This window comes from Tachysurus fulvidraco, chromosome 23 (assembly GCF_022655615.1).
Source record: "Tachysurus fulvidraco isolate hzauxx_2018 chromosome 23, HZAU_PFXX_2.0, whole genome shotgun sequence".
Taxonomy (NCBI): domain Eukaryota; kingdom Metazoa; phylum Chordata; class Actinopteri; order Siluriformes; family Bagridae; genus Tachysurus; species Tachysurus fulvidraco.
This window is the reverse complement of record NC_062540.1, coordinates 15,475,409-15,503,023: the sequence shown is the minus strand read 5'-3', so window position 1 is coordinate 15,503,023 and position 27,615 is coordinate 15,475,409. Positions and strand designations below refer to the sequence as shown.

The 27,615-nt window shown below is 38.5% G+C and overlaps 1 protein-coding gene across 9 annotated transcripts in view; it reads right to left on the bottom strand.

Annotated features, from left to right (window-relative positions):
• kif1b (kinesin family member 1B) overlaps positions 1-27,615 on the bottom strand; it is a 77,033-nt gene that overhangs the window by 8,047 nt on the left and 41,371 nt on the right. For 4 of the 9 annotated variants that reach the window (XM_047807291.1, XM_027170541.2, XM_027170544.2 and 1 more), the window contains 21 exons: positions 26,607-26,686; positions 25,501-25,607; positions 25,248-25,331; positions 24,425-24,605; positions 24,211-24,283; positions 14,654-14,747; positions 14,373-14,521; positions 12,268-12,446; positions 11,845-11,982; positions 10,791-11,042; positions 8,855-8,973; positions 7,967-8,052; positions 7,504-7,633; positions 7,271-7,421; positions 7,067-7,157; positions 6,392-6,510; positions 6,125-6,180; positions 2,957-3,065; positions 2,797-2,863; positions 1,686-1,770; positions 1,493-1,598 (listed from right to left, as the gene is read on the bottom strand). In XM_047807291.1, the coding sequence (XP_047663247.1) occupies positions 1,493-1,598; positions 1,686-1,770; positions 2,797-2,863; positions 2,957-3,065; positions 6,125-6,180; positions 6,392-6,510; positions 7,067-7,157; positions 7,271-7,421; positions 7,504-7,633; positions 7,967-8,052; positions 8,855-8,973; positions 10,791-11,042; positions 11,845-11,982; positions 12,268-12,446; positions 14,373-14,521; positions 14,654-14,747; positions 24,211-24,283; positions 24,425-24,605; positions 25,248-25,331; positions 25,501-25,607; positions 26,607-26,686 (2,456 nt within the window). Of the gene's footprint in view, positions 1-1,492; positions 1,599-1,685; positions 1,771-2,796; positions 2,864-2,956; positions 3,066-6,124; positions 6,181-6,391; positions 6,511-7,066; positions 7,158-7,270; positions 7,422-7,503; positions 7,634-7,966; positions 8,053-8,854; positions 8,974-10,790; positions 11,043-11,844; positions 11,983-12,267; positions 12,447-14,372; positions 14,522-14,653; positions 14,748-18,091; positions 21,589-24,210; positions 24,284-24,424; positions 24,606-25,247; positions 25,332-25,500; positions 25,608-26,606; positions 26,687-26,857; positions 26,921-27,615 lie in introns of those variants that run through there. The other 5 variants (XM_047807293.1, XM_047807292.1, XM_027170547.2 and 2 more) reach the window with 3 other exon arrangements.

Genomic DNA, 27,615 nt, shown 5'->3' with positions numbered 1-27,615 from the left:
GCCCTACGCATCTATTATTTCGCACCAGAAGGTGAGAAAGGCTCTCGGTGCTTAAACAAGATGCTGATAAGGTGCAGACGGACGTTATACCATGAGACAAATGGTAATGGGGTGAATGTCACTGGCTGAGTATGTGCTCGATTATTAAAACAGAGAGAAACAGAGAGTGTGTATGAGGTCATGTCACATATGCTTGGGATTGAGAGCACAGTCAGACGGACTTGGACCGAGGACGTATGCGAGGTGCGTGCGATTCTCAAGCTTATGGCCTTCTAGAGGAATCTGTCCACGGCTCATTTTAACGCGTGACCTCCTTAAATCTGTACAGCTAAATGGATTCAGTTTATAAAGAAATCAGTATTTTTCCTACCCATTGTAATTACCTATGATAAGTTTCTTGATGTTCTGTTATAGGAAAATAATCAATCAATGACAATGTGGTGTGATGTGGCTCTGAACTACATTTTAAATATATGAAATCATCTTTTTTCTGAACATGTACGAGAAGGTGACACAATCCGGATAGTACGATTATTAGTTTTCTTCAATGACATTATTTACTGTTTTTATATTATTTTACATTATTTACTGTTATTATTAACAGTTCAATGATTGAGAGACGTTTTGGCTTCACCAAATCTCCACAGATACGGTCTAAATGTTTGCGGAAACCTTCCCGGAAGCCTGAAGGTTATTATTACAACGAATGAAAGACTACATCTGAAATGAGATGTTAAACAAGCACAATTGAGTCTGCTCGTTAGGTGTTCCCATACCTTTGGATATGTAGTGCAACTAATCTGAAGAGTTGTTTTTTTTACTTTTAATTAATGTATATTTAACATGATTAGTAAATGAAAAGAAGCTAAAAACAGTGAGATGACAACGACACAGTCTACAAAGTACTTGCACTATACTCTATTGGTGCTACAGGATTACATATAACTGCTATAGTCACTAATGTCTGTTTCATAAAGCCCTTTACAGGGAAAGCGCTTTATGCCCAAGTGTTGTTGTTGATACCTAGGAATATCATTATCAATACTAATCCTGTATTAGTGCAAGAGTCCAGCATGGGCAGCAGCAAGAAAAGAACACAAAAAAAGAGACACAAAAGGTGAAGTGACAATGAGAGCGGCAATGAAATTAGGCAGGTATTTGAAATGTCATGTCATGTCAGCAAGCAACAAAATGCAAACCTTTAGTCAATAAGACACAAATTATGCATGAAAGTTTATTTTAGAGTTCAATTTTCTATTTTGTCCTCCAGGTGTCTCTGTTGCTCTAAAACAAGTCTTATTCGTCTTGACTTATTTCAGACAGAAAAGAAAAAAGAAAAAGAACCTGTACATTATGTTCCCTGAAATCTATTCTCCGGCACAATTGAACATTGCTCATGGGAAATGCTCAAGGCCTGACACTTCGAACATAATAAATACATCAGATATATTATTATGTATGAAGTGGAGATGAGATGGCATGTGAATCATACCTGTTGGAGTTATGGGAGGACTTCATGTTTTTGGCTGAGATAATGTTAAGAGAAAGAACAGCATCTGCTGCAGTGTCATCCACCTCCGGCTTGTTCCTGATCCAACCTAAATGGATCACAGCGTTATATAAACAAAACATCTACAGAACTTTGTCAATTTGTATATTATACAGGTACCATCTAAAGGACTCACCGACAACCAGCTCCCGGACATCCTTCCAGTGGAGCTCACTGCCCTTCTCATGGATGAGAGTCACTGTGATCCTGCGCTGGATACCCTGTGGGGCAAAAATGCAAAAGAATAACGTATCGTAAACCAAACTCGCACAACATGAGTGCAAAAATAACCTTTGTATACGCATAGGATAAAATAATGCAGATAAAAGGAATTACAATTACAGCAATAGGACAATCATGGTTTATGTTCCACTGATATTCATTTCTGGTCAAATAATTTAGAAAAATAATACATTATCATGTTAAATATTTGCACATTTAAATGTAAAACAAGTTTTCTTAAATAACCTCAGTGCTCTCCTATTAGTTTCAACCTAAATGTTATCAGATGAGCAGTTTTCGGATCCTCTCGATTATAAGATTTAGGATTAATATTAAAACATTATAATGTGTATTGTAGTAGTGTTACATGCTTCATTTTTAACACCAAGCAGTTTATTTCTTTTGTAGATTATTATTTATTATGTATTATGTTATTTAATAGTTTTTCTATTTATAAAGCAGAGGAGCTGCCCATTTTTTCACGCTTCTGCATGCATAGCTAACGAGTTAAAGAGGTGGGTGTTAAAGAGGTGGGTGATGACAAAAAATACGACAAAAAGAGGGTTGCTGGTCTATATAATAATAATATTATTATAATATTAATAAACATATTTTTCTTAAATAAAAAATGCATTATAAATTACAGATTGCAGACTAAAACAGATTTCCCCATTTTTGGATTTTTTCCCCCTTAAATTTAAGTAGAATATCACTGATAATACTCGCCAACGTGATTGTAATGTACTGTATATTTTGAGATATGCAAAATGTTCTTTGAGTATCATGATGTGATATTTTTTCAGTCTGGGGAGAAGAAAAAACCTGTTCTTAATCAAGTTAACATTCATCTTATTCACTTATTCGGTTTAAAGCCAGATATTTAGTAACAACCACGGATTTATCAATAATTAGAGAAAAACCTAATAGAAAAATGCGTGTAGCTATATGAGCGGGGAACACAAGTCTGGACACAATATTACTCTTCTAAGTAGAAAGAGTTGATAAAGAGGTAGACAGTGTGTTACCTGGTGTAGTAAGTAAGTGCCATTACAGGGCAGACCTCCAGTGTGGTCCACAACAGCCGGGATATATCTGTTAAAGAAAAAACAAGCAGTGAACTCTCACTTAAACAAACAATCAATAGGGGAACCGTAGACATTTTGCAGGGATATCAGATATACTCACTCTCCGGTTGGTTCCAGTTCACTGATCTCAAACCAGGCTAGCAGATCATACTTGCTCACACACTGGCCCAGGTTGGACTTGCTGATGGTGTTCAGCTTGGTGGCTGGAACTGCACAGAGAACAAGCAATGAAACTGAGCAATGTAGTATCAGAAAAAAAAAACCAAGATGGACATAACAGAAGTCCAAAATACTATTAAATGTACCAAACACCAATTATTTTCAGTCAGTCTCCCTGTCAAGAACATTTTAATAACTGTTTATGGTTTTATACGAGTGCTACTATAGGTTATGAGGTGACTAAGTGAGACAATCAAACTGATGCATTTATGTAGATTTATCCATCTAATGGTTTTCAGCTTGCTTGTATTTCCAATTATTATTGCAGTAATGTAGTTGTCATCTACCTCAAAGCATTGTAACTGCTTCAAACAGGATCATTTAATGGCAGCTTAAACATAATTAACCTCTAATGAAACAAGATGGAAGATGATGAATGCTCTTAAAGCATAAAGTATGACATCGGGAGGCTTACGGATACCCCAGTTTAGCAATAAAGCCAGGATCTACAGCAAACATTCATTAATTTATTTAATTTTGCTAACTTATAAATTATAACAGTGCATGTCAAGATCAGGGATATATGTTAGGCATGGCAGTGATATTCTCTGACGGCAGTAGCCGCTTTCTGCAGGAAAGGATGCTTCGGGAATGGTTTGAAGAGTTCAAGGTGTCGACTTGGCCTCCAAATTCCGTTTAGATATCAATTTGATGCTTAAAGACATACAATCCACGGAGGTGCTGTCTCGGAACTTATAGATACCAGGTTTCAGTGGTAGCACAGATGGTTAAGGCTCTGGGTTGTTGACTGTAATGTTAGGGGTTCAAGCCCCAGCACTGCCAGGCAAGTCCCTTAGGCCTCTCTGCTCCAGGCTGCTGCATCATGGCTGACCATTTGTCTAACTGCAACTTCCTAAGCTGGGATATACTGTATGAAGAAAATTATTTCAGTATACAGTAATGTATATGACATAAGGCTTCTTCTTCCACAGTACACCTTTAGAGGTCTTGTACATTCCACACCCCAATAGACTGAAGCTGTTTTGGTGGCACAGGAAGGACCATTATAACGTTTTGGCTCATATGTCTGTGGTCTACGAGTGTGTTTTTACTTCTTTAGAGATAAATCCCAGGTAAAGCACTGTGTATCTGCGGTCATGGGAGGAAAATCAAATGCTCATCACTAAATCATTCACAAACATCTTAAGCAGAACCTCTTGAACGTATTCAGAGAATGCACTAAGTTAACAGTTCCAATAGTAAAGATTACTAAAGTTCATGAGAAACTGGAACAACTGTAATTATGTTTAGAAAGTTACATACAGTACACTAAGTGCTGTTGGATAGATGTGCATGTACAAGATTAGCTCTGATCTGATCTGCCACTTAACGAGATCAATATTGTGTAATAATGTGTGCTAATCAGTGGCTGCTGGAAGAGACAAGGCACTTCCTGTGCTGCTCTGCTCGGTCATACGATGGTGAAAGCATTAATGGGGGTAGAGCTGAGAGATAGAGCACAAGCCTGAAAGGAAAACTACTAGTTGGCTGAGGGCAGGGTACACAGAGGAAAAGAGGGAAAGTCTACTTTAGTGGCCAGCGATAGAGGTCAGATGGTGTAAAGCACTTAGGCTGAATTGATCTGCACTGCAGAAGCAGCTAGAAAAACTAGGACTCATGGCTAGGGAGGAATAACACAAGAAAATCCACTGCAGCTGAAAGAGGAGCTCATATTCAGATATTCGGGATTATATGCACTGGATTTTTCACTTCATAGATTCTGTTCACAATCTGCTACACATCCAAGTGACACAGTGGCTGGAAAGGATCCGATTAAGAGGAGCTAGAGGATCAAGTCTAAGTAACTACCTTCTATATAACACTACAGGCCACTTACAAAGGATCTCAATGCACAGTACAGAACTCCAGATACTACGCAAACCATGTACCAACCATTATGTTTGGGAACGGTGAGGACCGGGCCATTGGGCACGGGGAGGAAGGGGAAATGGGACAGCTGATCTGCTCCACTCTCTAAACTGGCCACGGCTGTAGAAGCTAGAGCATTAGCGTGCTCCGACAGCGTTTCCAGCACCTGGCCGTGTACATAGCCGCTCATCAAATACCTGATCAGCTCGATCTTACGTGCATGATCTGCCTCAGAGGCAATGTCAGGGGTAGCAGGACAGATTTTGAATGCAATGGAAAAATGGAGAGACAAAGACAAAATATAATGAGAAAGCATGTAAAAATGGAGATATGAGGCAGAAAAAAGGAAGAAGAAAAAAAACCACACACAACATTGAGCACTTCAAGTACTAAACCTCTTTTTCCAGAAGATAAACAGGGATCTTATGTGATGTAAATATTGATATTAATTACTATTCCCTGATGTACATTTTATTGCCAATTTTTAGAATGACATAGTTGTCACACTTCCTCGGTTTAAATAGGGCTTTACATAAATCTTTCAAAAGAAACATAGATTTTAAAAGCCCAGCCCTGACGGTTACTGCATTTTGCCTTTGCATGCTAGTATAAATGACTGCAGCAGCAGACGCCATGTACAGCATAGAGTAAGTAAAAAACCCCACACTGTTCATAACCGCTGTTGTGAGCAACACCCATACAAGCAGACGCAATACATCACATACTGTAGAGTTATAAAACTTTTTCCAATCATCCATGTCTACACAGCTAGTGGCACATTTGTGCAGCGATAGATCAGCTGTGCACCAAGATGATGAGTTGTGGCAATAGATCGGTTCAGTGCACAGAAAGATGACATGTCAAGGCTACAGCCTCTTATTTTATTTTTGGTCACAAAAGAGATACGTTCCTCTCAAACGCCAGCAGGCGGGAATAACACAGTCTGCTGCCAGGTTAAAGAAACCCACGACTCTTTGTGGACAGATTGCATTGACATTACGGTTTGGGGGTATATTTTAACTCTCGTTAATTAATGATCCGTAATTAATTCTATGACGACGGTTGTGTAAAAATGGCCTGAAGATGATTATGCAAATGTCATGCAAATGATAATTCCATTAAGGGCATATACATATCTGCTAGACAGATTTTATTTCATTAATTAATATAAAAGTCGTACCAGGTTTAGAGAGAGGCATGGGTGGAGGGTAGTACTTCCTAGAAGGCTGTGGAGGGCTAAAGAAAGAGAATAACAATCATCAGATTGCTGCCGAGACAGTGTAAAATAATCTTAATAACCAAAGCTAGTAAAAGCAGCTATTATAAAAAAAAAAGAGCTAATAATTAATGACTAGCGATGTAATTATAATAATCTTTTCTATAATTAGCACTCTGGTTGCTGTAATTATATTCAGCAGCGTATGAACGGTGAACAGAGATGATGTACCTGATTACATCCTGCCCATGACGGTGCAGAGGGTGCTGCTGGTAATGTCCAAACACTTCGAACACGATGGGCTTGCTCTTGATGTACTCGATAAAGGATTCTGTGACCTCCACAGAAATCTGCACAAACAAGTCACAGAGAGTTATGAGAGTGTGATGATCCGGTGCCTGGAATTAAATGAACACTCCAGGAATTTATTTATTTCGAATGCTTTAACATATATAATAGAATTATTTGTTGAAGGAATAACCGACTTTTCAAAACAATCATCTATAGAAACTTACTCGAGTCTGACTGATGTAATAATGTGAATGTAATAACTGTCTTATATTTCTGCAGTATCAAAAGCATAAAACTTTCACAAACTAAAGGAATCCGTCTGCTTCGTGTCAATATTGTAAGACTTAATTAGCTACATCTTTAAATTCGAATGACCTGGTCATTCGAATTTATGAGTTTGTGAGAAAGCCGAGTACATTTAGCGTTTTCCTTCTGATACTGTGAAATCACTTTGAATAGTTGTTCAGATCCTTCCGATTGTTGATCACGAACTGTATAGACTGCTGAGATTAAAAGACTCTTCAAATTCATATGTATGCGTCATATGTAGATATTTTCCAGATAGAAATTTCTAGAGATTTCTTGTCATCCTTTTTATATTTAATATTCACTCACATTCTGGACGTGGTAAAAGCCCAGTGGGGAGCCTTTTCCTGTGTTCTTCAGTGGTTCAGTACTGAAAGCTTCATCATGACGATGGAGGAAGCTGTTGATTACAGGATTATAAGCTTACAGAGTGAAGCATGATGTGTGCGTGCACGTTTTATTTAACAGAACGCTGTGTAAGAAAGAGGTTTCCATGGAGACAGACTGACTCACTTGAACTGGCAGAAGATGTCGGCGTACTCTGGGGGGATGCCAGTGGCCTGCAGAACAGTGACGCGGAAAGTAAAGATGCTGCCCACATCCAGCTGACCAATCACACCATCTGACTGGCCAAGCTTACCATCTATGTTCCCCAGCTTCAGATCTGAGACATAAAACACATGCCTTTAAACACATGAGCTGCAGAATGATTCAGGTCACCAGCTGATCCTCAACCCCTTTCTTACCCATGTCATTGATCCTGTTCATCTCTTCAGAGGGGGTGATAACTTCTGAACTTTGTCCTTGTCCTTCCACAATACGCAACTCCTCCATAGAAAGACCAGAATGGGTCAGAACCATGGAAGAGAACTCAGTCTGGATAAACAGAGAGAAGAAGCAAGAACTGAACTGAACCGAAATCACCAAACAAGATCCAATTGAAAAAATCTTGAAATGTCTCGCACACTGACAAAAATGTCAAGCCTTATTTGTCCAAGTTAATATAAAGCACACTGTTAATTGAATTCTAAGAATCCCCAGGCAAAGGCCCAGGCCTAGAATAACACTCATGCATATTATACAAGCACAGGCTCAAAAACCCATCAGTGAGACATATTCTCTCAGTGTTTCCAGGCATCCTACAATGAGCACTGTACAAGGAGTAAAGTTACAGTTCAGCTTAATATCATGCCCGAGAATGAGTTTTACCTTTTTGAAATACTCATCATCAAAAGAGATTTTAGCTGTGCCAGACTGACGGACACCAGAACCGTAATCAGGAGCCTCCTCATCAGCTGAAACAAAAACTTAAGAAGTAAGAAAAAGCAATGGAAAAACTTAAAGGCAATTCAAAAACAATCCAATTTCATCGCGTGGTGACCCGAAGAGCATGAGCCAATATGGAAATCTTTGAGAAATGTTGAGAAAACCTGATATGAATTTGATAATTGGTGCAATATTGTAGTTTATTCCTGTTATTCCATAATGGTACTGATGGTTGGATTGGCATAAAAGTTGCAACTCAACCTCAATAGTGCATTAGGTAAGATTTATGGAAAAAGCTCTGTTAAATAAATGTTTGGTGTTAAACATCATGTGCTCATTGAGCCCCCCCCCGATTTAAAGTGGTCCGATTTGAGCATTAGCAAGTGCTGTCATGGTCTCAAACTTTCAAACGCACTTTCAAAAGACAAGTTAACTCTATAAACATGCCAAATAATCCTCATATAGGTTTAAGAGGATGTAAAGAAGAGTTAGGGGCATGTCTATAAAATGACCAACTAGAAGCCGATCCAGTTACGACAAACATTCTAGACCACAAGGCAGGTTTACTAGTAATTTGATTTATTTCTTTTTCTGCTCTAATTTTCCACATTATATTTACTAGAAGAAATAAAATAAAATGGCAACATTAACTGTTGAAAGATGTGAGAGCTGGAAACTCTAAAGAAATAACTCAATACTGCATCTCTCTCAATGGAGATGAAGTAACTCAGAATTCCTTCACATTAGTTATGAAGGTTAATACAGTATGCATGATTGGTTGTTCCTTTATGTCTCAAGAGTCACGAGAAGTCACCGCACGACAGTTCTCACCTGCGATGGCCTGCACACCCACACGCAGGAACCCTCGCACCTCGCCTTTCTCCGTCACTACAGCCACGCGGTGCACCAGGGGCACGGAGTACAGCAGGTTACTCAGGTACACAAATGCTCTAAGGGAAGAGAAGTAGCCCAAACGATTAATGCACTGACAACCACAAACGAAACATACAGATGTATTAGGATGATATACACACAAGCTCATTTCTCAGAACCAAAGCGTTAGTGTTACTGGAGGTGACTCACACCCTGCAGGACCTACATGCACTTTATTAACAGAGCACTAGACATCATGTCTCTAAAATTATATCTGATCCAACTGAGACATTTTCATCAGGACAATTGTGTGCACAATAACAACTTATGATCATTTTATCTTTTTCTTTCCCCCAGAAAAGTTTGAATTTTAGAATCTCGGTCTCCTGCTTGACCTAGCAAGTGAGATATTAAAACGACATTATTGTAAAATGTAAAAAAAATAAAATTAAACCCCAAAACCCTGAGGACAAATAGTGCTGTTTTGTGCACCGTTGAAGTGCAGTGATAGAGCCTGAAGGCTAAAACAGCAAAGACGTGATCTTGGCAGAGCAGCAGTGGCATTGAACCTGAGTCACTCTGCGTCGACCCAGACGCCCCTTCTGTTTGTCTGTCTCTCTGTCTCCCTCTCCCTCATACAGCAGACTGAATCAGACAAGGCATTAAAACAATAATCCAAAAATAACAAATTAATGAATCTACAGCAAATAAAAATGTGTTTAATACAGACTAAAGCAAATATCACACCAAAGTAAAAAGACAAAAAGACACTGAATGAGGTTTTAGTGGCGGAGGTTAATGCAGTCAGTGCTCTGATGGTATGAGGAGAAACAGGCTTTGAGCACAGAAGGGAGGGAGAGCAGACAGCAGCCTCTACATTCTACTCCAGCTCTGCTCGAGTCCATTTCCTCTGATCAAAACAAGCGTCAGAAAGCTACATGACCTGCCTGTAAAGTAGTTTGCAAACTAGGAAGCCTTCAAATTCATGCACCTAAGCAAATCAACTCACAAGGTGCAAACCTGCTATTATTATATAATTTTAAAGATCATTTATAAAACCACGGATTTGCAAATTGCATTAATACTCTCTTTCCACATCTATTTTTATATTTTTTCTTCCTGTAAATGATCTCCACAGTTGCTTATCAAAGAGCAATTGCAATTCTCATTACAGGCTGCAGGGGGCTCTAAAAAAATTACAACCTGCTCTTTAAAGCAATAACTTGCAGAAGTATTGATTTTTTCCCCCTAGAGCTTTTCTCATTGTTGTTTTCATCTAAGTAAATATTAGTAGCTTTCAGCTTTCATGTTCATGTCTCAAGCTGACAAACTAGCCAGCTATGACAGATACAATAAATGCTAGATTTTTTTTAAATAATTGACAGGCTGTTTATATAATTTGATATTTAAAGTCATTTAATATATGACTTAAATATATTATTACAGCTGTATCATTATCATAGCCATGATACAGCGTCCCCCGGAGCACAAAGGGATTAAGGCCTTGCACGATGTCAGTTTGGTGGTGCTGGGTGATTAAACCCTGAGCCACCACTAGCAATTAAAAACGCATACTTATAAATGTATAGTTTCAAGTTTCAATCTAGCTGCCTAAGGGAATTTTTAGTTTATCCTACTTAGAAAAACCCTGTTATATTCAACCCTACAATCTTCTCTTCAGCAATTTATAAGCATTATCCAGGCAAAGAGCATTTTCCCCTAAGAGAGTGAATGGTGCATAAACAGCATTTACCAGCTAATGTTGTGCTTAGTTAAAATAATTAAATGACTTCATTAATGAAATCCACTCTTTAAAGTGCTGCAATGTGTGTCAGATGTGTAGACGCAGAGCCACGTGCTCTCTCCCTCTCTCTGTCTCTCCCCTCTCACCAACCTTCCCACGAGTGTGAACCAGGGTGAGCGGTCATAGAAGGGATCTTGGCCGTCACTGAAGATATCCGAGCCTTCCTCGGTGCCCGCGTCAGAGCTGGTGTCGTCCACGAAGGCTTCGTCATCCATGAAATCATCCATCTCGCTCTGCCTCTCATCAGCCAGCTCGGTGATGTCCGAGTCGGCCGTGGAGAAGGTGGGCGAGGGCGTGCGGTCAGCCAGGTGCTCGTTCACGCAGCCGTGGAAGATCGGTGAGCTAAATACAGTGCAAGTTGTTTTTTTTTTCTTTTTTTTCCATAGTAGAGTGCATTTTTTACTCTTATACAGCATAATGTTCAAATTACAGAAGTATTGGAATGACATTACTGCTAAACCACAAACTCAATCATGGACCGTTTGCCTAAACTAGGAACATGAATCATGAAACGGAATTCCAAAATCGATGCGCAATGAATATTACAGGAAAATGAATACAGAAACAAATGAAGTAACATTTTGTAAATAAATAAATAAATAAATTAAATAAATAAATAAATAAGAATAAAAATGGAGAATATGTATAAAAATGATGAATGACAATACAAAAAAAGGATTTGAATAAAATACAAATGATTATGACCAAATATATGTGATAAATGATAATACAGTGAAAAAACACACATGATGAGTAATTTAAAAAAAAAATGAGTAAAGAATTAAAAAATATATCACATTATAACAGTGAAAGCAAAAATACACAAACATAGATGACAAATGAAATGAAATGACTTCTTAACAAAAGGCCTCACACCTTGTTTACTTGAGAGTGCATTGGGGTGTGAAATAAACAAACCACTCATGAATGATTCATAAGAAAGAATTCCTAAAGGGAAACTTTATTCAGAATGTTTCAGCCATTCACCCTCACTGTGTATACACATTAAAATGAATTTATCAAATAAAAAAAAATGAATTAACTAATATAGCATATATGTTTTTGTTCACTTTGGTCAACTCAAATGAATGCTGACGTTTCAGGCCTAAAGTCACACGATGAGTTTGTAACATTAGTAACATACCTTCCTACTAGCTTGAACCAGTGGAAACGATCGTAGAATGGGTCACTGCCGGTCAGAGGACCCTCCCCGTCCTCCTGATTGGAGGAGGTCATTTCTCCTGCACGGTCGTACATCTCTCGCATCTGCTCCAGCCTTTGCCTTAAAGACCACGGAAACACAATGCAATCAGAAGTCGCCTCAGAGGGCGAACTTTACATTGTATTCAACTAAAGAGCAGTGAAGCATGCCTTTATATGTTCTCAGTGTTTAATTCAGAGGGCCAGTTCTGCTAAAATGGGGCTTCTTCTGATTTTCAGGCAATTACATTGTGGCTCTTTTAAAAGTCTACTGAAATGCAAGTCAGGTTTCTTTGAGAGAAGCCCTCCATCAGCTTTATGCTTTATGTAACAATGGTCCAGATGGCTGGAGGACTAGTGGACTTACTTGAGCTTCTCCAGAGACCAATAGTGAGTGGCTCCATTCTTCAAGTCCTGGACCTCCACAGCCACCACGGTACGAGGGAAAGGCCTGGAGTCACGCTCCTTCTCTGGCTCAGGAGGCAAAAGCTCAGGTGGAAGTGGGGAGTACAGCGTGTCTGTCAGAAGCACAAACTGGAATTGGACCTTCAAAGACAAACAGAACACACAGTTAAACATTGTTAGTGAAGAAGAACATAAAAACTGAACTAACTGTGACCCTTTCATTTTAATCACTAAAATAGTCACGGCAGTAGATGAGGCAGTATAAATCAAGCAGAGAGAAAGAAAGCACATAAATTAAAAGAATGGTGAACCAAAATAGAGAAGAGGGCCATGACAAAATGAAGGAGTCTGCTCTTTTTTCCATGGTTTAAAATCCACCTGCAGCAACCGGAGACTATGCGTAATCAGAGAGTAAATCATTGAAGACCGGACAGAGGAGGAGTCAAACGCCATCCCTACACACTGCTCTCTTACAGCTCACAACTAAACACTCAGATTTATCACCTAGTCCATATGCTGCCTCACATCGCCCAGTAAATCAAAGCCCAGCAGAAACAGACTTAGATTAGACTCTTTGCTTTGCTCAGCTGTTTTGTGAGGCCACTTAAATTGAAAGCATGAGTAAATAGTGATGAGGTTCTGTCATTAATCTAACATACTCTACGTACTCAGGAGGAGTATAACATACAAGACTTTATGCTATTCTTATATTCTGTCTTAATCCAGAATCTCTAGCATATACGTTGTTATCACAGTGAACATTTTCAATGAAATTATTTAAGAAAACAACAGAAATCTGTTGACTCAGAGCTCTCAGACAATGGAAACCTACGAAAGTTGTTAGGGGAGCACTAAATACTAGGCAAAATACACTTTTTCCTAGAAGACACCGTTATCCAGTGTGGCATTTACCTCAGGAGAGTCAAAAGAAGTTATCTGAGCTCACAACCTGCCAATCAGTAGTCCAACATCTTAACCACTAAGCCAGGGGTGTCAAACTCAAATTCACAGTGGGCCAAAATATAAAACTGAGATAAAGTCACGAGCCAAACTGAATATTTATTGAAAAATTAACTGCAACTGATATATAATGTTCAACATTGTTTACGTGGAAACAAACTTTAGTTTTGCTTAAATACAGGATTTGGAACAACCAGAGCTTGATATTACAAACACATAAGAAATTACACTTGAAATAAAAGACACATCAGTGGTGTTCATTTCGCAAACTTTGACGACACACTTTTTGACAAAACTCTCCCTCATTAAAGCACCGGGAAGATTTTGCAATCTTTGCTGCCACAATAAAGCTTTACAGCCTTTACAGCAGCTTCACTTTTTGATTTAGCTTTCATAGAAAAAGACTTTTTTCATCTCCTCCGCCTTCTGGAGCTTCTTCTTTACGTCCAGGTCCTTATACTTCTCATAATGTTTCATGTCGTAGTGTCTTCTTATGTTATATTCTTTCGTTACAGACACGTTAGCTCTGTTAGCACACAAGACCAACAGGTCTGTCCTTTATATTCGTACATTACATTCGTCCATCTTTCGTTTGGCCATTTTTGTGGAGGGTAGAATTAACTTGCCCGATGTGACTGTAGCATGGTTGTTAACGACTGCCAACAGAGAATATGGGGCGCTTGCTGTTCATGACTACTGTACGCGTCAACACAGTGGCAAGGCATTCTGGGATTTGTAGTATTAGCAGAGCATGCAGCTAGCCAGCTGTTATGCACATTTGTTATGATCTCGCGGGCCAGAGTTTTACACCCCTGCACTAAGCTGACATTTTACTGTATACATTCTGGAAAGCTGGATCAAACTATATAAGCACAGTTTAGGTAAGACTTTCTCTCATGTCTGGCTCATCCTAAGACCTTTGCTGCTGGGGTCATGTAAGTAGTTTTGAATTAGAGAACTCAACTATAAGTGATTTGGGACAATGGGTTAAGAGAGATGAGGAGTATTTTTGACTGGCTGACTCAGCAAAAATGAATAAATAAGAAAATGAAAATATCCTGACATTCAATCATGCAGACCAGTGTTAAAGACTCTACTGATTTGTACCTTCTTTTTGAGTTCTACACTGATGGCATTCGCTTCCTTCAGGTATACAGCATTGCCCCACAGCTGGTCTCTTAGTGAGGTGAACTGGTGGTATCTCCACTTTCTAAAGGCCCACTGAGCGAGTTCAAACTCGTGCTGTGTCCACGGTACTGCAGAGAAAACACAAAGCTAATAATATAACTTTATACTCTACCCACTTTAAAAAGCTAAACTAACAGTATACCTGCTCTGAATGTTTTACTCCAGTCAGCAAGACTAAAGACATTTCTACAACGGCTTACCTTCCTCTTCTTCCTCTTCCTCCTCCTCCTCATCGGGAGTTTCTGCTATTTGCTCCACCTGTTTTTGTAGTTCTTGCAGCTTGCTCTCGTAGACCTGGAGGAAAAAGGTGCGATGGGGAATAGCAGAGAAGGAAGACATGAACACTGCTGCGGGTGTGGACAGATGTTAAACCAGGACCCCAACTCAGCAAGAACTTCATACACTTTTCAGTTCCCTTCCTTCTTTCCTTCCCTCCTTCACAAATAAAAATTCAATCAAGTCCGGTCTTGATTATACTATATTCTAGTTCGTCTGCCCGATTTAGCTATATTAGTTTTAACCTCACCAAGACCACTACAGCCACATGCATGGAAATAAAATGAAATACTTTCATGTATCGAGTTCCAGCATTAATTCTGCACTTTAAAAAATGGAAAATCAATGAATAATATATTTCAATTCAACAAACCTCATTTCTGAATGAAACTCATCCATTAATCATAAAAAATGAGGTGAAAAATGTGGTTTTATTAAAAGCATTCTATCGGGTTTTGTAGTCGTTCTCTTAAAAGGTATCATCATTTTGTTGGAAGGTAAATAAAGCTAACTGCATTTAATAATTAAAAAAAACCACAAACGTCAAAATGTATATGATTAACATGTTCATAAATGTTACATTTCTCTGCATATGCTAACAAACAAGCTAACACATGCTAAGGATGTTTACATTGGGTTTCTTGTTTTTTTGTAACGTTCTGTGTAATCTCTATAGGCTGTCGTGTGTGAAAATGACCAACAATCATGCCACGGTAAATCTCATAGTGACGACACGTTTTCCTTTATTCTGATGCTTTAACATGTATCTGCATGCTTTTATGTGTCATAAAGTGACCCGTACAAACATTGTTCAGATTCAACTTCAAATGCCACCCATAAAGCTGACGTTAAACTAAAGACTTAAGATTGCGGAGAGGATTTTTAAACCGTTTTAATGTTCTTAAATTTATTTGCTTTGAGGTCACATTCATAATATTCACTGGTAACATTAAAACACTAAATACATAAGTTAAATACAAGATTTCTAAGTTCATAAACGTTTACTTTTATTGCAAGATTTATGGCTGAACCGAGGCAACTTGATAGGTGATCAATAAAAAGGTATAATAAAGTTATAACCCTGGTTTAAATCTATGCCTACATTTAACTGATCTGCAATCAGTGCCGCTGGCTCACTCAGTTAGATATTAAAGCTTTTTTTTAATCCAAAATGTAGTTACCCCAAACTAAGCACCATTAGAATGAATCTTTTAAGTTATAGACTGAAGAGAAATTCAATGTAATATTACTTGAAAGCAAACACAAAACCAACATCATGACTCACAAACACAAATCTAACCACAGTGTGTTCAACATTAGGAAATAGTGGATTAGGAAGGAAAGCCGTGTGTATGAGCTGGGCTACAGATTGCCTGCTGCTCATGATTCATCACACATGAAGCTATTGCCAATGAGCTCATCGCATTTGCTACGCTACTCAGAGAACAGAGGAAAGCTTTAATCGCATGCAGATTCTCTCTCTCTCTCTCTCTCACACACACACACCTCTTTTCTCCTTTACTTGAGTAATACTTTTTTACTAGAAACCTAGATTCCAAAACTTTATATACCTTTATATTAGGTAGAGAAAAGTGCATATGTGTATTTAAAGGTGGGGTCTCTGTTGTTTGAGAAATGCTTCAGAAAACTGAGTCGGGACAACAAACAAAACAAAAATCAAAATAAACCTGTAGCCAAGGAGGAGAAAGGGGCGGGGCTTGTGAATATGGGCAGAGAGAGTGTTCAGTGCTCATGTGTGACTTTAGCAGAAAGCGGTTTTAACATTGACATGGAGGATAAAAACAAAGAAAGGCTTACGATAAGGCAAGAAGCAGGACGTGTTAATATAGGATCAGCTTTCCAGCGCTGGAGAGAACTGAAGGAGCAGGAAGTTGGCCACATATTCACAGATTGGATTTTCCCGAGTCAATAACTCCTGAGCTAAACGCTGTTACTACAAAAAATAACACAACCTACAACCGCGTTTTGTGTAGTAACAGCATTTAGCTCAGGAGTTATTGACTCGGGAAACTCCAATTTGTGAATATGCTGTAAACTTTATTTAAGACGCTGAGGCGCTTTTTTCCTTCTCGATAGGTGAGAAACATTGGTTTTGCTTTGTTACACAGAACTAATATATGCCATCCTTTGCATGATTATGCTTGTGTGTCATTTTTGCTTGTTTGTTTATCTGCAATCGTATTGTTCTTCCCTTCTGCTATGATAGACACATTTCTTTCCATTAGTTGCCTGGGGTACGTATGTATGTGTGGGCGGAGCTATCAATACAGGGGTGGGACCCATTTGGGTTAGGGGCGTGTTTGTTTTGGTGATTTCAAATGTCGACATTGGCTTTCAAACAACGGAGATCCTACCTTTAAGGGTAAGGAGTAACAGTTTCTTCTCTTACACTCTTCTAAAGCATGAGGATAAACCACTGATATACTGTAAGCTGGATAAAAATGAGATTCCAAACAAAACACCAAGTGGAGGCAAACAATTAAAGGTTAATTAAAGGCAGATACTATTTGTTTTTCATACTAGTTTGAATGAAATGTGTTCAGTCATTTTGGTATTAAATTTGATATTAAATCTATTTTATGTTCCAGCTACATAGTGGCACAAGTTTCATCAGTTCTAAATTAACGAAGAATGCTGGATATAATCACCATACACTACTAATGACGTTATTTTACGGATTATTTGTTAGTAGAGAAACAATCTTTTTTTCCTTCAATGGACTCAGTGGGAAGCAAATATATGATGAGTCAGTATGTGAGAAATAAAATCAACGATCGTGATATTTAAAAGATCAGAAAGTATGTTCAAGACTGTCCGTGGAAACCGCATTCAGACCTTTTTTTCCTTTTTTTTTTTATTTGACATTCAGTATCGACTACAGTGTGACATGGCTATCCCAAATCAACCAGCAAAATCATGTAAACACCAAAGTTGCACAAAATGCTGATTCAAGACAAAAAAAAAAGCAACATGTCGTGTTACATTGGCCATTTGGAGGCACTTGCATATAACCACTGCGTATAAAGGAACACAGGTCAGACAAACTGACAGGTCTTTTCGACTGACAAACTTTTTTTTTTTAACAAACAATATACATTGTCCATTTCATGTCATGTTTATGAATTATCCTCTGTGCTGTTTGTGATAGCTGGAGTTGCAGACAGCACCGTTTATTCCTTACCGGAGTGATAGTCATTCAAAAAAATTAAAAATAAAAATAACCCCACAATATCACTGTCTCCCTGACAAGTGACACACATGCTACTGCAAATTTCAGGCATTGCCTGTTGCATATTTTGATCTACACTGGAAGGCAGTTAAGGAAGAGCATTTTAGTTGAGTTTACTCTTCTTGTATCTCCACTTGCAGTTTAGTCGGTGTGAGAAGGTCAACACAAAATCCTTAATATTGCTGAAACTGACATAGAAATAAGGCCTTTTTTTTTTTTACTGGTACACAGAAAAATTCAAGCTGTATAGTGCTCTGCTCACAAGCAGTATGTGTGCTTTATAACGAAAGCAAAATTCATTACATTACATTATATTCAGACAAGACAACACAGTAGCATGAGAGTTAAAGTAAAAGATGGTGTGTTCATAAACGAGATCATTCTCATTGAAACTTCAAATGAAAGCTATGCAGTGACAGGGGGATTTGAGTAAATGTTGTGCTACTTGTAAGTTGTATTATTTGAGACAGGTTTAATTAAAAGAGCAAGACTACAACAATCTCTGACTTATCATATTAAAACATTATCCATTCTGATTTGTCTTTTTAAAGTATCCTCAAAAGATATGCATAGACTGATTTACTATTGCTCTTTTTCTCCTTTGGATGTTTAAAACAAGCCGCAGGAAACCATGGCAACAGTCCAGGAAGACACCCCTGTCTGCGTTTCATGGTTGAGAGGACACATTCGGGCTACCAGAATGTAGATGCAGAGGTTGTAGCTAGAGTTGGGCTGAACCCTTGAGTGCTCTTGTGAAGCAGGATCCTGTTTCTATGCACAGCCGAGAACAGCCGATCGCTCTAGAACAGCATTTCGGTCCCTGTGGGAACTCGACAGCTCAAACCCCACATCCCTTCTAGTGCTCCAGACCACATACCCACCTTACACTGAAGATCAGAGTGTTGCATACAGTCAAGAGGAACAACAGAAGCAAAGCATGAAGAGAAAAGGTAATTTTTTTCTTAAAAAACAAAACAAAAACAAATGCTAAAATTTGCAGAAAACTTTACCAAAAGACTTGCATCGATTGCTAATATATGCAACAAGAAAAAGTCACGGTAAACAAAATAGGCACCAATACATGCACATTTTGTGTGATTAAACATCAATCCACATGTCGAGAAATCATAAAAATATGATTTCCATAATAGTTAATAGGCGAAAACTAATACAAATTATACGGCAAATTGCTGAGGCACTTCTTTTTTCATTGTTTCAAAACACCCTTTAAGAACAACTTCAACCCTTTTCTTGAAAACGTCAGGGCTTTTTGAACCTACAGTACATTTAAATTCATTCTTCAGTTAAAAAAAAAAAAAGCACGATTAGCCGTAATAGATTTCATCTGTAAATTTCCTTGAAATTGAAAAACCGGGTATTAGCTGCGTTTCTGGAGATCGAGTTCAAACACATTCAAACAGTATTCCATATATTCCAGCATTCTTTAAACATATCAGTTGCATATTTTTTTGACACAAATATGGAGGATGAATGATAAAAGTAGTGCTACTAAAAGGAAATTCAAGTAACGACCACCATAGGTCTGTTTTGATAGCAGAGTAGTGGTTATTCATGGTTTAAAATATGTTGTGAAAAAGCAGCAGAAGTTAAATTCCTATTCAGCTAAATGTCAAGAGGTCATTTTATTTAAACTGAGCAAATTTAAAAAATATCTGGTATACTTCTACCTGGTGACGATTATTTTTCCCCTAAAAAATTCCTTATTTAATAATTAATGCTTGACTAAACAATAAAAAATTTGGCTAACCAGTGAAATACATGGGAAACGTCTTCGTAAATACTTTAAATGGCTCAGAAGATTTCCTGGTGTAGTTACACCATTTTAAACAAGTGTAGGAACACTTCCAGAATTTCATCAGGGGATTCTATATTAAATCGATCAATTGAAGTATTTTAGACCAACCACTGAGTAAAATAATGCTCAACTGCAAAAAAAACACGCACAAAAAAAAAACCTTAAGCCGTTTGATTCAATGAGGACAAGCTGTCCAATGCTGTGTGTTGTCTCTGTAAGTCTGTGGTGTGGCAAAGATAGTGCTATTTGTCTCTGTACACAAAAAGAAGACACGCTCCTATTCACACTGTGGTTTCCCGCCCCGCCTTCAAATTAGGGGCTGACAATTGTCGGCGCATGCGGGGTGGTGTCTGAAAGCTGTTGTGGTGATGCTGGTGGTTGTGAGTGTATTGCTGGTGGTAGCTGTAGCTGCCATCCATGTTGTAGTGCCAGGGATGATGGAACTGCTGCTGAATCTGCTGCTGCTGATGAAGATGATGTGGATGAAGGTAGGCATGAGGCTGGCTTTGGTTGTAGCGCGGGTGGTAAAATGCCTGCTGTGGGGCTATTTGCTGCTTTCTGTCCCTGAAGTGCAGGGATTCCATTGAACCACAGGCACGCTGGCTACTGTTAAAGGAGTTGCTACGTCCTCTTTCATGAGGCTGCTGGTTCCTGTGGCCTTGGTTATGTCTTTGGCTTAAGCCTTGCTCCAGGTCTTTACTTCTGCCCTGCACTAATGGACTGGGAAGAGGTGGGTGTGCATGGGTGGAAGGAGTCGGTTCCTTGGGTTTTTCTACCTCTTCGTTCACATCTTCTTCCTGCACTGCCTCTTTGGGAACCTTTAGCTCAATCACCTGTTCTTCTGTGATGATGATGTGTGTGCCAGGGCTCCAAGAGTTGCGATGCTTAGGGTTGCTTTTGAAAGGAAAGCGCAGCTTGCGGTCTTCAGGTGGGATGAAGCGATGTGGGCCACTCTGCCTGCGAAGCTGCTTGGAGATCTCTTGCTGCTGGAGGTTCTTCAGCCGTGTCTGATCCTGTCGCATCCAGCGCATGCGCCCACGTTGGAACGAGGGATCGTCACCCAATACCTTGTCTTGATCATCACCTTGCTCGTTTTCACCTTTGTCTTCGGACGGAGGCTTGCTTTCACTGGAACTGCGAGGCCTCATGGCTCCATTGGTTTCAGTTGTCTGTTGACCTTCAGCAGAGATTAAAGGCAGCACCTTCTCCATTTTCAACATCTTGTTCCTTAGGGTTCGGATCTCTTCATCTTTCATGTTGTTCTGCTTCTTCACTTCATGCAAGATATCTTCCAGCTTATCTATGTGAACCTTCAGTTCATCCATATCGTTCACACCCCGCCCGTTCGTGATGACGTCTTCGATTCTCTCGTCCCCAACTCCCACCGTGTCCCAGACGTCCCGAGCGACTGCTCGCCAGGAGTCTCGCTCGTTGGGGTCTTTCTTGTTGTAGGTTGCACACAGCTCTTTCATCTTCACAATCGCCAATGCCTCAATCTCCTGACGGCTGTGGCGGAAATCGTTCAGAGCAACCTCATAGCAGATTTCCTTGACCGCTTGGATTTTCAAATCAGAGATGGTCACCCACTTGGAATCCTTGCTGATGCGACGGCGCTGGGGGATCTGATACATTTTAATAGGTTCCCTTATTTTGCCACTGCTGGGTAAACCACACTTTTTGACTATGGTTTGGAGTTTGCTGGGAGGCAGCTTCTCCCGCAGAGAGGTGATGAGTCTCCAGCTCTCCTCACATGACCTTATATCAGAGTCATCGCCACTATCAGAGTCTCCGTCCTTTAAAGAACAAAACAGGAAACAAAACCAAAAAAGTGGCGGACAAAACGGAGAAATTAAAATGAGGAATTCAAATGAAAAGAAACGTTTTCTGTAAGGAATGGATACGAGTGATGATCTGCAAAATGGGAACTTTGCTATTTGTCAAATTCGATGAAAGGGGGTTTAATACATTGCAAAAACAGCTAGATCAGGTTTAATAAATAATAATAATAATAATAAAAAAAGCCTTATTGACTTACTGGTTATATCAAAATCTTTAATTACCTGATGTAGATGAACCGGAATTCCTAAATGGCATTCAAATACCAAAGGTTTGGTAATTATGGAAGATTATCAAAGTGAAGGACTGTATTCCTGTGAGGAATCTTAACAATTTTAAAGGCTTCATAACTTAAAGCTTACACAGAGTTCCCAAGTTGCATATCAGTATTAAATGTAATCATATGATATGATCAAGATGTCAACAAAAAGGGGATAGATGTCACTCTGGTTGACTGTTTATACTTTTTAACAGACTGCTCGTCTCCTCTTCATTCTGTGCACTCGAAATCTGCACCAGAAACATGTTTCAGAGGCATGCAGAAAAAAAGCCAGTTGATTTTTTTTTTGGAGCATTTCCCTCATTTGAAGTCCTTGATGGAGATTTTGGAGTTGATACAGCTCTAGCAGTGGGTTAGAAGACTCTTGCGTGTTTATTACGGGTCAGTAAAGAGAGAAAGAGAGAGGAAGGACAGGCTGGAAGGAAGTTAAAAGCATCGATTTCATCCACTACAGTTAAGAAGTTAGTCGAGAGAAAATGCAGTTTCTCATTTTTTTTTTCCAAGTATGCAGAGTGCAGGACAAATCGTAGCCAGATAGCATAGATGCTAACAGAAGACAGACGGGTGATTGCGTAATTGAAATGGGGATATGAGTGCAATGTGTGTTGTCTGAGTACCATGTTGTGTTGGTGTGACTGTTTTTGATGAGATCACCAGAGCATTGGAGAGCTTGTCATCATTGATTAAGACCCCAGCACAGATAAATGTGTTCAAGCACATGCCCTTTGTGTTCGATCAGACACGTGTGTAAACTCAATGAGAAACCACATTGTCACTAGCCTTCATCAACTACAGCAGAAATCTTGGGTTATTATAACAATGCATTGGCGACATCAGCAACTGCATTGAAGAGCCAGCAAACTCGAACAAAACAAACAGAAATCTATTGGAGCAAAACAAAAGCCAACAGATTGTTGACCAGCTTAACAACACTGCTTGACAACAACCACTAAATGTCAGGCTCTATGCACACCTTGGAAATGAAACTGTACTGTTAAAGAGATCATGCTACTAAAAAAAGACCATGCAAAGGCAGCAACAGAATATAAAAGCACAAGATATACATCGTTTAGACGAAACTGAAATAAACCAAAGGCATCATTTTGTAATTTGTTTACAAAACCGCTGTGGTCAAATATAGGGGCGAATAAACCAGTTTTTTTTATTCAATTAATTCAAATCCTTTTTTTTTCTTCTGCTGATGCTTTTTTGCAAGATTCAGTTCTTCAAATCTACAAAAAGAATTCTAATGAGAAACTTAAGGGAAAAAAAGAAAAACGTTTATCTTGCTATATTACGTGATACATATCTATGTCAGGAATAGGGTGGATAAATGTAATTTCCACCTCTTTATGATATTCAGTCAGAATGGATTTCATTTCCATGCAAAGAGGTTCAGCCATGCAACTGGGAAAAAGGGTTTCTCACACACACACACTCACACACACACAAAAGTCTCGAAGTGTCAGAGCTCAGAGTGCAGAATTAGTGCTGGTTGGACTTCATCAGGGCACGAAGGAGACTTGGGGGGGGTTCGTTTTTATTCATTTCCTAACATTAGCAACATAAAATCTAACTCTAAGTGACCAATACAGAATGTCACATCTCTCCCCTCAAAAAAGGCACACTGTTATTTCAAAGTCTCCGCTCAGTATAGGACAAAGCAAGCAATATTTTAAATAGAAAAAAAAAGCTTCCAAAATGAATACCAAAAATAATATAATACAAAGATTTATTGCACCATTAAAGATCATATGAAGCAAAGTTAAGAGCTATAAAAATATATATATATATAGATGTTAATCCAAGTTTTACGGTTAAACCAATCAGTGGGCTAATATCTTCGTCACCTATTACAGCTCATACATTGGATTTATTTTAATTGATTCCTCAGTCTTTAAACAGTAAACAATAAAATCATTATCTATATTGTAAACTAGCAAAGAAGCTACAGACTTCGCTTTGAAAAACAAATCGCTTTTGTAAAATACGCCATTTTAGAAATTAAATCAGAATCTTAGAATTAAGATAAAATGAAGCCTAACTTGAAATTCAAGCTAAACTTAAATGAATGGAGCCAAAGTTGATCTATGCTAATGCTATGCTAATGTGAAAAGTTTGCATCTATGCTGTAATTTGAAAGCTAAAACCAGCGCAAATGGCAATTCTTATTATCTAAACTCCAAGTATATAGCAAATATCTAACCAGATTAACAGGTTAAACTTTGATTTAATTCCAGGTTCAATCTTAATCTTTATTGGTGCATCTCAGTCTGAGAGTATACAGAATCAGTCTTACCAGTCTCTGTTGCTCAAGAAGCTGATCAGCCTCTTCTTTCTCCTTTTTATAAAGGATCTCCATCTCGGTCAGCCTAAGTATCATAACATCAGGACACAAGCATGAGCAAGCGTTTCTGTTTCATTTTAGATGTTATATATCTAATATAGTCTTATCAGGATCTGTGCTACGAGTTCTGTCCTAAAGTCAATATGACCAAATGGCACTGCAGTACCTCTTCTCCATCTCCTGCTTCATATCGATGCCCTGCTTCTCCAGAAGTTCTCTCTGGGCAAAAGTCCAGTCCACAGGCTCCACAGGCGTCTCGGCTGTCGGTGTCTTCTCCCTTTCGGCTCGTGCCTGCTCAGGGTGGTTAAAGCGGAACACGTGGTTCTTCCCCATGATGATACGATTACCTAAGAGACGTGAAAGGAAACACCTGTGTCACGTGTGTCCTTTGCATGCACACATCAGTATACTTGACTTTAGACTATAGCGTGTCCAAGCTGTAAGCTTCCTGATACTTCAGTCATCTTAGTTCTCGTAAAACCTCCACATTCAGACAGATTTACAACAATTCATATACAATCATTTCTATATTCTATATTGGAGTTCAGGTTTGATGACAATTGATCTACCACCCATGATGGTGAAGTGGAAAGGTGGTACGGTGAGCTGGACCTGAGAGTCTGTGTTGGGATGTAAGGATAAAAGAGCTCAAATAGATAAGCAGGAGAAAGTCTATGGAGAACTTTAATGATCAGTGTAGATGATGTAAGGTGAGTGTAATGTGAGTGGACTTAAAAACAAACAAACAAGGAAACAAGGGTTTGTTTTTAACAGGGTTAAATTAACTTAACATTGATTTATCATGAAAGGTGTCTTAACGTGCCATTATAGAAAAATAATGAATATCAGAGTGTTAATTCCACCACCTCAATGTGCATTATTTTCCTATAACTGAATGCCCCATTGTGCTTTATTCTTTGCTAACTCCATACAGAAGCTTTTAAAGTACAGCTCAGCACTGCGGAGTGACTGGAGGCTTTAAGACTCACCTGAGCGCAGTTGCACAGCGTCAATCACACGCTTGCCGTTCACATACGTCTCGGAGCCTTCACACGGTACCAGCAATACAATCACTGCATTAAACGAATAAACATTAAATGAATACTTAAAAAAAAAAAATCTACTGCATCTGTAACTTATGTGATTGAAATCATATGCTTTAGCCGTAGTGAGTAATGGACAAACGGTTTCCTTTTAAAGCGAGTCTCTGCAATAATGTAGCCGAGTGGTTCTCTAACTCACCATGTCCGTTGGCATTCCGCTCGCTGCGAAAGATGCAATGTTCCTCTCTGATGTGCGCTCCGCTAAGAACGATATCCTGCCTTCTCTCGGCATCGGCCTGGCCCACCCTGTCAACATAAAGGCACAAATTACTCACCAGCTGGCCTACAGAGACATGTAGCTGCACCACTGACCTGGAAACAGCGGCTTAAGCTCCACATTGTCAGTGTAGTATGTTTAAAAAAAAACAACAACAAGAGAAAAGAAAGAAAATATAAATTTCCTATGAAGCCCATATCTATACATCACTATAACTGTTTATATAATTCAGTGAGAGCTGGTAATAATTCCTGTAAGCATTGTTTATAAACTCTGCCCTATTAAGTGTCATTATGTATGAAGTATCACGATGCATTATAATGACACATAAGCTATGACTTGTGATTAATTATGAAGCATTTCTAATATTTACTAAAAAAAAATAAAATATTTATACATATACATTATTTAAAATGGAATCCCGTAGCACTTTAAGGAAATGAAATGTTAGAAATGTTCCTGTTAGAGAAATAAATTAGGATACTACTAACTTGATAAATGAAGTAAATAGATAGATAGATAGATAGATAGATAGATAGATAGATAGATAGATAGATAGATAGATAGATAGATAGATAGATAGATAGATAGATAGATAAACAAACAAACAAAGAAATAAACAAACAGATAAATAAAAATTGAACACAAAAACAATGATATATCCAAAGAAAAGAGAATTTATTTCCAAAACTTCAAGAATCATGTGTTTTGTTGTGTTTTTTTTTTTTTTTTTTAATATATCATTGAATTATTTATAGCCTGGTATTAGAGCTTTAGGATGCGTTATTATTATTATAAACAAACATTTCACAAGGAATCATTACCGATATACAAAGAAGTATAAGAACAGTTATAACGAATTATAAATATATGTTGAAGTCTAAAGGACAAATATTAAATACGTCTCCGAGACACCGAAATCTGGTGACTCCAACATGAAGCTAGTTTAACTACGAGGGAGGAGAGAGAGAGCACGCATCATTGTGAAAATGCTTAGACAGCTAAGGAGCAAAGTGAGAGTTTTATACCTCGTAACTCCGTCTTTGATGTAGTACAGCAGGCATTCTGACATGAGAGGATCCTCGTTCAGGTTAACCAGGTGAGGGGTCTGTGGAGAGAGCAAAACTATTTAATACATCTACCGAAGACAAACGCACAGGACAAATACTAGTGCTGTACAAAATCAGCTTTACTTTCATTAAAAGCCAAAAAGAATCAGGATTATACTTTCTATTTAGCATCAACGGCATAATCACGAGTCTACATTTTAACCACCAACCTTTTTTGGGGAAAACACCCCATTAAAGTCAGCATAGAGATCACAAGGCTTTTCCGCATAAAGCTATTTGGCAGGATCGACCAGGTTAAGGGAGGCAATAGAAAAAAAAAATCAAAGAGTCAAAAACAAAAATGGAGTAAAATCAAGTAGTTTAAGATCACACGTTAATGACAGAAGTCACAGAGAGGGGAAGAGAGGGACTACGTTGACGACGTCTATAGGCTATGTATTAAGCTTACTGGGCGATTTTGAGCGCAGCTGACTGAAACACATGGAGTCTGTCCCTATTTTCCTGTCAGGATCTGCACGACACAGTGGCGCTAATCGTGACTAGAGCTGGTTGTGATGTTCTCGAGTGATTTTCACAGTTCATTGTGAGATCACAGATCACTATACAAAATTTTTCTAAAGTTTTCTTGGGGAACAATCGAGACCAGGCTCATGTTTGGTCAGATTGCTGTAGAAATGAATTGTAATTGCAGTTAATTTACAGTTATCTCAGAATAATGAACGAATGAGTTTTACCCTCTTAAAACGCTTTAATAAATGTTTACCACATCTACCCATTATTTGTCAGTAATAACTTGGCTCTATTGCTGAATATACTGTATGCACACGTAATACACAGAGTGGAAAAAAAAGATCTTTATTGAATCAAAGAGGCTTGTGAGATACTATAATTAAACCTACTACTAATAATAATATAAATATTATTAATAATAAGAACATTGCATATCCCTAATATTGAGTAATGTTTC